Source organism: Cucurbita pepo, chromosome LG10, assembly GCF_002806865.2.
Source record: "Cucurbita pepo subsp. pepo cultivar mu-cu-16 chromosome LG10, ASM280686v2, whole genome shotgun sequence".
NCBI lineage: Eukaryota > Viridiplantae > Streptophyta > Magnoliopsida > Cucurbitales > Cucurbitaceae > Cucurbita > Cucurbita pepo.
The window spans coordinates 8,991,587-9,001,707 of NC_036647.1; the positions used below are offsets into that span (position 1 = coordinate 8,991,587).

A 10,121-nucleotide genomic window follows, 5' to 3' on the forward strand; every position below is an offset into this window, starting at 1 on the left:
AACCCAACAGGGGTTCGTGAAGATCTTTCTGGTACAAATAATCTTCAATCTTCATCTTTCAGAAACCAAAATCGGTTCCATCGAACTTCTCAATTGCAATCTTTGAGCTTTCCATCTTCACAGATCATGGTGAATTTCGCTTGGCTTTGATACCAGTTGTTAGGATCGCACAACAACGCACACACTTGTTCATGATGAACACAAAGAACAGGAGAGATAAAATTCAAGAAGGGATATTGACTAGAGGTTTTATTGATGACTCATTTATCTACACAAAAATACAATACGAGAAAATTACATTATTAAAGCATTTTTCTCAAATATTCATTTGGTTTCGATTGAATCTACCTCGTAATATGAGCAACAAAAGCCTCCAACTCTCGACGAGAATCGCCGCCGTCTTCCATCGATCGTCGCACAGCTTCCCCAAGCCTCTCTGAATTCCTCCTTACCTCCGCCCCTTCCTCGGACACCATCAACCTCCTCACCACCTCCTCCACCACCGCGGCCGCCACCACCTCGCCCTGCTTCTGCCCCCACTCCTTCACCACCACCCCCACTCGCAGCACCGCCGTCATAAGCACGGTGTTCCTCGGCTGGTCCGAGTGCATTGGCCATGCTGCCACCGGAACCCCCGTGGTTATGCTCTCCATGCACGAATTCCACCCGCAATGCGTCATGAACCCTCCCGTCGCCCGGTGGCTCAATATCTCCAACTGCGGCGCCCATTCCCTTATTACCAACCCTCGGTCCCCGATTAGATCTTCGTACCCTTCTGGGAGCTCGGATATTTTAACGTTGTTACCTTCAAAGATGTCGGCTTTGTCGGCATCCCGGAGGACCCATATGAACTTTTGGTGGCTGCTTGCTAACCCATTTGCTATTTCTTTGATTTGTTCGTCTTCCATGGCCGTCGTTGTCCCGAATGAAACGTAGATCACTGATCTCGGGTCTTGTCGATCTAGCCATGCCAAGCATTTATGTTTGGATGACGACTCTTGGCCATTCTGAATTAATCAAAAAAAAAAAAAAAAAAAACATTGTTGGATATGACTCACGATCCAAATATACAGAACGAAAGGAACTCAAACTTGAGCCGAGAAATCTTTTAGAGCGAAGAAATTTTAAGCAACAATTTTGTTTGTTGTTAAAAAAAAAAAAAACATATCTGATAAAATACTAACTAGCTTCCTAAATTTTCTTCTCGGGTTAAGAGCCATTGACAATCGGCATGAAACATGGTCCACAGCTACAAAACTTGGTCCACAATTTATCAGCTACTACTAATTAATTCTATTCAAGTTTGTATTAAGTGATTTGATCTCCTAAACATTTATGTTTCTAAACCTTACAATCTTATGGTTCTTGGTAACCGACCACTTTACTAATAGTATCGAGTGGATGACTCCACCCCCTGGTCGAACCAACTTTAAATATATTTAATATTTAGATTTTGCAATCTCTGGAGTGAAAGCTGTACCGACCCAGATTCACCGCCAGTAGATATTGTCCTCTTTGGGCTTTCCCTTTCGAGCTTCCCCTCAAGGCTTTAAAACGCGTCTGCTAGGGGAAGGTTTCCACACCTTTATAAATGGTGATTTGTTCTCCCCCAACCAATGTGGGACATCACAAAAGCCCTTAAAAGAAGAACCCGAAAAGAATGATATCTATTAGAGGTCATACTTATTCAATCTTGTCCTCCAATCCATATGATTTGAATATATATTCCTATCGTATATTTAAAGTTACGTGTAACGGCCCAATCCCACCCCTAATAGATATTGTCCTCTTTAGGCTTTTCTTTCCAGATTTCCCCTCAAGACTTTAAAACGTGTCTGTTAGGGAGAGGTCTCCACACCCTTATAAACCGTATTTCGTTCTCCTCCCTAACTAATGTGGAAAGGACCGAGTTCTTGTAAACCGAGTTCTTGTAAACCCTAAAGTATATATATATATATATTTTTACATGCATGTTACCTTCAAAGATGGAGAGATTTTGAGAGGGTTGAAAGGACCCAAAGCCCAGTGATGAAATTCATGTTCAACCCTTTCAATCACTTCCAAGAACTGTCCTTCAATCACTCTACAAGCGTTATAAATTTTCCCACCTCCCATTTTTGGTAGCTGATGAAATTGAGATCTAATGAATTCCAAGAACTCCGCCGGAAAACACTCATCAAGCGGAGGAACATTCACCTTCTCCGGTAACAACTCGTCATAGAACGCCGCCATGTCACGGCCGGTGACAACCGCTTTACGCTCCAAGTGGTGGAGCACGACGGCGAAGGCCGAAACACTATGAAAGCTATAGGATTCAACGTTGGGAATAGTGTGAACACCTTGAACAACCGACGACATAAGCGAGTCGTGGATGACGATGACTCGTTTCGCTTTCGGCGAGAGGGAGTGAAGAAAGACGGTGAGAGGACGGTGGAGGTGGACGGCGGCAGCGGTGAAAGCGGGGATAAGGTGGGAGGGAAATTTGTGGACGGCGAAAGGGTTTGGAGGAGGAGAGGGGAATGGGGGTATGTCAAAGTCATGGAATTGAATCGGGTGACGATGACGACGGCGATGATAGTCGTCACCGCCATCAACGCAACGAAGCCGAGCTTGGCAGTTGTGGGTGGCGGTGCCAACGAAGTGGATGGGGATATGAAAGGTCGAGAGGAGGCGAGAGAGGTGGAGGAGCTGGTTCAAATGGCCTTGTGCTGGTAGCGGAACCATAACGACGACAACCGGGAGGTGGTCGGAATTTTCGGCGGCGGCCGCGACCGTGGGGATGACATAGTTTTGGTTATTCATTAGACAAGAAAGGAAGAAAAGGACTTCTTTTTTTAGGGTATAGTTTGATGAAAGCTTTGAATCCAAAATAGAAATTTGTAATGAAATTCCTTCAATGTCATCACATTCTTGTCCCCAAATGAGTTTTTATTGTTTTTCACATTGTCATAATTATATATATATATATATATATATATATATATTGAATATAGATCGGTTCGGTTTATGGGTTCCCTTAAAGCTGAATTCGGTTGAATCGAACAAATTCGAATTTGTTGTTAATTTTAAAATATACATTTTTTTTGTTACGGTATATTTATATATATACACATAAATTTATTTTATTTTTATAATTATTTTTTTATTATATATTCTTCCATTTTAAAAATATATATTAAAATTGAGTGGTAAATTTTAATTAAATATATAAAAATGAATAAATAAATAATTTATGAATTAATAAAATGTGAAAAATTATTTTGTCAATTTTGTTCATTTAATTATTATTTATTTCTAGAAGACAATGCAATTTTTTATTTTTGTTAAATAAAATTTAAATTATATTTTTTAATTCTTACAATTTAATTAACATTTTAAAATAAATTGAATTATTCACCATCCACAAAAATTATAAAAAGTATTAATAATTATATTATAATTATTAATTAGATAATAATAATAATAATAATAATAATATGCAAAACTTTTCACTTATTATAATAATATTTATATAAAGGAAAAGTTGATACATTGTATTAACTCCCACTGCCAACTTTATGAACTAAATTATGAAAAACGGCTAATTTATTGATTGACTAACAATTCCTCACGTGTTTTTAATTTTTTTTTTTATTTTATTTAATTGGAATTAAAACTTTTCAAATATTTAATTATTGGAGGTGATCTTACGACAAAAATGTGTCCCTACGAACCGATCTCAATTGTTAGAAATGAACACTCCTCTTTTTTAAATGGACATCTCAACCCGAACAGTCACATCATTGCCACTCAATGAACGTTTTGACCTGAATAGCTGTTCCCGTTATTATTAATTGATTCAAGTACAAAACTGAGTCGTAGTTGTTTAAATTACTTCAGGGTTAGGGTTTGATATGTTTGTACAGATTCATGTTAAGGGTTAGATTGTAATATTTTGCATTTGCAGTTTCGATCGTATACATTTACAGATGAACCCGTCACTTCTTTCAGCGAACATTTCAACTTGAACAGTGATATTCTGTTTGTATCAATCTGATGAATGTTATCGAAAAACTAAACTTTTAATTTAACGAACACATAGGGAATATTAGGGCACACACGAGACCATTCAAATGGAGGTCACCTTGAAAAAAGCAATGTGTTATCTATCCGAAACATTTTGGGAATAACGAAATCATGGGATTTCTTTTTGTTTTCTTGTTTATGAGCTCTTTTCCTATTTTATTTATAGTTTATAATTCTAAAGGTTCGACCCATCAATCTATGCTTAGGTCGAGCAAGAATTCGGGTTTGGAAATTTAGGGTAGGTATTAAGTTTAGTTCCTACCTTATTCGATCCCTTCCTTAACTAAGGATGCTGAGTCTGACACGGTAGGACATGGGCAGGGCGTAATGTCGACACGTGTAATAACTCAAAAAAAAGGGGAAAAAAAAGAGGAAGTGTCCCACGTTGATTAAGCTGAGAAAGTGGGGAGTCGGGCTCTACTACAAAAGGGAGTCCCTTCCTTTTATTCCACTTGAATGGTTCGAAGTCAGTCGGAGAATACACTCTCTAAAGACTCCAAGGTTGCATTTATTATTTAATGCAAAATTAGGTTTAGCTAGTTTAAATTATTTTAAGCAAAATTAGATGAGTCAATTTTCACGGTAGAATTCTAATTTATGATTGAGTTAAAAAAAAGAAAAATTATGGTAAAAAAATCATCTATAGACACTTCGAGAGTTTGTGAATGTTTTTAAAATGGAGTATTAACAGTAAAAGTATTTTTTTTTTCATTAAAAAAAAAAAAAATAAAAGTTTAAAAGTGTTTTTGAAACTTTTTTTATTTTTTATTTTTTATTTTTATAAATTAAATGTATTAATTATTGGTGATAACAAAGAAATTCCTTTTAAGGGTGTATAAACATCTCCAACAGGTTTTAAAATCTTGAGGCTAACGACCATATGCAACAAGTTAAAACAAACAATATCTGCCAGACGGTGTGCTAGCAAGGACATTGGGTCCCCCCTCAAGGAGAGTGGAATGTGAGATCCCATCTCGGTTGGACAGGGGAACGAAACATTCCTTATAAGGGATTGAAAATCTCTCCCTAATAGATGCGTTTTAAAATCGTGAGGATGATGACGGTATGTAATGGGCCAAAACAAACAATATCTACTAGCGGTGGGGTTGAGCTCTTACATAATTCGTCCAATAAAGAACAAAAGGGCGAAGTGGTGGAGGGTGTTGGATGATGGAAGTCCCACATCGGCTAATTTAGGGAATGATCATGGGTTTATAAGTGAGGAATACTAACTCCATTGGCATGAGGCCGGTTGGGGGAGCCCAAAGCAAAGCCATGAGAGCTTATGCTCAAAGTGGACAATATCATACCATTGTGGAGAGACGTGTTCATCTAACATGGTATCAGGGCTATGCCCTAAACTTAGACGTGCCAATAGATTGGTAAATCCTCAAATATCGAACAAAGAACTCCAAAAGAAAAGAAACTCAGTATGCATCTAACCATATTCATAATTGTCCTATTTTTCCTTTCTGCCATGTCGTTTTGTTGCGGAGTATAAGCCGTCAGTTGCATTTGGATACTAGTTTCATTACAAAAGCTAGTGAACTCTTTAGATGTGAATTCACCACCTCGATCAGTTCTCAAGCCCTTCAAGTATATACCAGTTTATTTTTCAACCATACTCTTTAATCTTTTAAAGATGGAGAATGCTTCCGGTTTTTCAGCTAAGAAAAAAATCCATGTTTTTCGACTAAAATCATCGATGAAACTGATAAAATACCTCTTTTTACTCTTGGAGATGGGCGTGATCGGTCTGCATATGTCAGCATGTACAAGTTGAAGAATTTGAGATGTTATCCATGTGCTTTCTTTAGGAAACGGATCTCTGTGTTGTTTTCCTATCAAACAACCTTCATATACTTTTGAGAGAGCTATAAGGACCGACAATCCTTGCACCATGTCCTTCTCTTGAAGTGTCTTTAGTCTATTCGATGTCATTGAAGTCTTTGCAATCAACCCTCTGTCAGGACGATAAATCCTACATCCTCCGGTTTGTATAAGAATTGCAAGACCTTTTTCTCACAACGGTCCGATGCTCAGTAAGTTGTCCTTCAAGTCTGGTACATAAAATACCTCGGTGATTACTTGCACAATCTCATTTACTTTAAACTTTACATTTCCTTTGCACATCACAGCGTCACCCAGTTTCACAGTTTGTCGAAACTTCTCATCAATACGATGAAAAAGTTCTTTCTTTCCACACATGTGGTTGCTGCATCCAGAGTCAAAGAAACCAAATGTTCTTCTTTTCAGCTTGCTTCTCATCTACATAGGTCATTAATAGCATCTCTTCATTGGTTTCTGCATAATTTGCTATGTCATTCTCCCTTTTAGAACACTCATATTGGTAATGTCCTAATTCATGATAGTTGTAACATTCCACGGTTGAGCTGTCAAAATTTTGTCGACCTCTTCCTCTACCTCGTTTTGGAAAGCCACCACGTCCTCTTCCTCTATTATCATAGCTTTGCTAGCGAGAGTTTAGCAGCTGAGAGCATCACTAGCTTGCATACTACCTAAGATTTTAAGTTCGGTGTAAGGTCAAAGTTTGATCAACAACCGAGCCTAAGGTTATACATTTCTGATGGCACGAGTTCAGCAGCTGAAAGTATCACTAGCTTACGTTCTAACCCGAAATTTTAAGTTCGGTGTAAGGTCAAAGTTTGACCCGCAAGCGAGCCTAAGGTTATACAATTCTAATTTGTTCCTTAGTCAAATTAGAAAGATTTAAAAGTTTCTCCACTCACTTTCTATGACTAAATATCACAAGGAAACTTGATTCTAAACATGTCTAGGCATGTGAAAAGTCTTAATGGAGGTTTAAATTTTGGTTCTAAATATCACAAACCAAGAATTAGTTCTAACAAAACTCTCAAAATTAGAAATTACTTGTATGAATAAAAAAGGTCTCCCAAAAGTGGAATTTTTCGCATAAAACTTTCATACATAAATAATATTTTGTAACAAAATGTGGATAAACAGTGAGATCCCATATCGGTCGAAGAGGGAAACGAAACATTTCTTATAAGAGTATGGACACCTCTCCCTAGCATACGCGTTTTAAAACCGTGAAGCTAACGGCGATACGTAACGGACTAAAGCGAAGCTTGGGCTGTTATAAATGGTATCACAACTAGACATCAGACGGTGTGCCAGCTAGGACGTTGGACTTCCAACAGAGTGGATTGTGAGATCCCATGTCGGTTGGAGAGGGAATGAAACATTTCTTGTAAGGGTGTGGAAAACTTCTCCCTAAAATACGCGTTTTAAAATCTTGAAGCTGACCACGATACGTAACGAGCTAAAGCGAATAAACGAGATTTAGGAATATGAGCAATAAGTGGTGACATGTGGAAAGAAACCAATTTGGTGGCATTTAAAATTGGAAATATTAAAGTAAAACGGCAAACTATATGCATATTGTAATTAAAGGGAAAGTTAGACCCTTCATAATAAATGTCCAAAACTATATTTGGAAGCTTCATTAAAATAAAACTTAATTTTTTCCTTTTATTTTTTGCAATTTCTAAAGTGATTATGATGTTGTCACTTCTCTTTAACCTTCATCTCCATTTATATAGACCATACTCAATTTCAAATTCATCTCAAGCCATCATCATCGAATCGCAACCATGACCGGTGATGCCCCGGTCATGGCCGTCATGGTGCCATTGGCAGCACAGGGCCATCTCAACCAGCTTCTCCACCTCTCCCGCCTCATCTCCGCTCGCAACATCCCCGTTCACTATGTTGGCGCCACTGTCCACAACCGCCAAGCCAAGGCCCGCATCCACGGTTGGGATCCATTGGAACTCGCCAACCTCCATTTTCATGACTTTGACATTCCCCCTATTCCCTCTCCTCCGCCCGACCCCATGGCAGAGACCAAGTTTCCGACCCACCTCATCCCTTCTTTTCAGACGGCAACGGTCCATCTTCGTGGCCCTCTCACAAATCTCTTACGGTCGCTCTCTTCCCATGCAAGAAGAATCGTTGTCATTCATGATTCTTTAATGGCATTTACTGTTGAAGATATTGACTCCATACCGAACGCCGAGTCTTATAATTTTCATAGTGTCTCAGCTTTTACCTTAGCCGTTTACGAGGTTGAAACAAAACAAACAAACGCAAATAAAAACTCTATTATTAAGGATCTCAATGTTCCATCTTTTGATGGATGTTTCACTCCTGAGTTTTGGGAGTTTATGGAATTGCAATATGGAGTCCCAATAAAGTATTGTGGGAATCTCTACAACACTTGCAAGGCCATTGAAGAGCCATATTTGGAGATTCTTCAAAGCATCAACCATGAGACTAGGCATTGGGCTATTGGTCCATTTAATCCTGTGGAATTGGGTTCACCAAGGCACACTCACCCTTGCTTGGAGTGGTTGGACCAGCATGAGACTGACTCAGTGGTGTATGTGTCCTTTGGGACGACCACGACCTTGGAAGACGAGCAAATTACTGAAATAGCAGGTAGGTTGGAGTCTCACATTCGCTAATTAAAGAAATGATCATAAATAGTAACCGAGGTTATTGCTATTAATGTGAGATCTTTTCGATAAACTCAAGCTGATAATAGGAAGGTTTTTAAAACACGTTTGCTGGGGAAAGGTTTCCACACTTTTATAAAGGGTGTTTCGTTCTTCTCCCCACCCAACCGATGTGGGATTTCACAATCCACCCCCCTTCAGGGTCCAGCGTTCTTGCTAGCACTCGTTCCCTTCTCCAATCGATGTGGGACCCTCCAATCTACCCCCTTCGGGGCTCGGCGTCCTAGTTGGGACACCACCGTGTGTCCACCCCCTTCGGGGCTCAGCCTCTCGTTGGCACATCGCCTGGTGTCCGCCTCTAATATCATTTGTAATGGCCCAAGCCCAGTACAGATATTGTCCTCCTTGGGTTTTCCCTCAACGTTTTTAAAATACTTGTTCTAGACAGAGGTTTCCACACCTTTATATGAAGGTGTTTCGTTATCCTGCCCAACCGATGTGCGATCTCATCGACACTTTCTAATTTTTTAACATAGGATCAAATAGGAATCCTAACCCAAAACAAGTATCAAAAAGTGTAATATTTCAATTTCAATTTCATAGGTGGATTGGAGAAAAGTGGGCAAATGTTCATTTGGGTGTTGAGAGATGCAGATAAAGGAGACGTCTTTGATGGCGAAGTTAGAAGATCGGAGCTTCCAGAGGGGTTCGAGAGGAGGGTGTCGGGAAGAGGGTTGGTGGTGCGAGATTGGGCGCCACAGTTGGAGATTTTGAGCCATCCATCGATCGGAGGGTTTGTAAGTCATTGCGGGTGGAACTCTTGCATGGAGAGCATAACGATGGGGGTTCCCATAGCAGCGTGGCCAATGCATTCTGACCAACCAAGGAACGCCGTGCTAATGACAGAGCTGCTTCGAGTGGGTCTCCTCATTAGGGATTGGGCTAATCGGAACGAGTTAGTAATGGCAACAACCATAGAAAATGCAGTGCGAAAGCTTATGGCATCAGAGGAAGGTCGAGAGATGAGGAAGGTAGCGGACGAGCTTGCCACCGCTGTACGCCGATCAGTTGCCGATGGCGGAGTGTCTCGACTCGAGTTTGATTCTTTCATTTCTCATATTACAAGAGACAATTAATTATTAATTATGTGTGCCAATCCTCTTAGAAACATTGAGATGATATTTCTAAAAAAACATAAATATATATTGAAAAAAAACAATGATAATAAAATAATAAATAAGTATATAGTGGTGCTTAAACGTTTTTTTTTTTTAATGCATCATTGAAATTAAAATTATATATGAAAAAGAAATAACCTTAGGTTGAGGACTGTGAGAGTGATTCCCACATTCGCTGATTTAGGAATGATCATGAATTTATAAGTAAAGGAATACATCTCCATTGGAACGAGGCCTTCTGGGAAAGCCTTTGAGCTTATGCTCAAAGTGGACAATATCATACAATTGTGGAGAGTCGTGATTCCTAACATGGTATCAGAGCCATGTCCTAAACTTAGTTATGTCAATAGAATCCTCAAATATCGAATAAAGCATTGTG

The 10,121-nt window shown here is 39.2% G+C and overlaps 2 protein-coding genes across 2 annotated transcripts; one reads left to right on the forward strand and one right to left on the reverse strand.

Annotated features, from left to right (window-relative positions):
• Window positions 1-344: 344 nt before the first annotated feature.
• Window positions 345-2,802, reverse strand: LOC111804547 (zeatin O-glucosyltransferase-like). The gene is made up of 2 exons (XM_023689393.1): window positions 1,978-2,802; window positions 345-1,007 (listed from the first exon to the last, which is right to left on the reverse strand). The coding sequence occupies exons 1-2, from the start codon at window positions 2,800-2,802 to the stop codon at window positions 345-347; spliced, it is 1,488 nt and encodes a 495-aa protein (XP_023545161.1).
• A 4,891-nt stretch (window positions 2,803-7,693) lies between these two features.
• On the forward strand, window positions 7,694-9,752 carry LOC111804351 (zeatin O-glucosyltransferase-like). Its single transcript, XM_023689114.1, has 2 exons — window positions 7,694-8,547; window positions 9,168-9,752. The coding sequence occupies exons 1-2, from the start codon at window positions 7,701-7,703 to the stop codon at window positions 9,698-9,700; spliced, it is 1,380 nt and encodes a 459-aa protein (XP_023544882.1). The 5' UTR covers window positions 7,694-7,700; the 3' UTR covers window positions 9,701-9,752.
• The last annotated feature ends 369 nt before the right edge of the window (window positions 9,753-10,121 follow it).

Bases quoted from the DNA above. Each gene is read 5' to 3' on its own strand.
- LOC111804547 (XM_023689393.1), bottom strand. From the start codon at position 2,802: ATGAATAACCAAAACTATGTCATCCCCACGGTCGCGGCCGCCGCCGAA. The intron at 1,008-1,977 runs GTAACATGCATG...TGATTAATTCAG, and splicing joins AAATCTCTCCATCTTTGAAG to AATGGCCAAGAGTCGTCATC.
- LOC111804351 (XM_023689114.1), top strand. From the start codon at position 7,701: ATGACCGGTGATGCCCCGGTCATGGCCGTCATGGTGCCATTGGCAGCA. The intron at 8,548-9,167 runs GTAGGTTGGAGT...TCAATTTCATAG, and splicing joins GCAAATTACTGAAATAGCAG to GTGGATTGGAGAAAAGTGGG.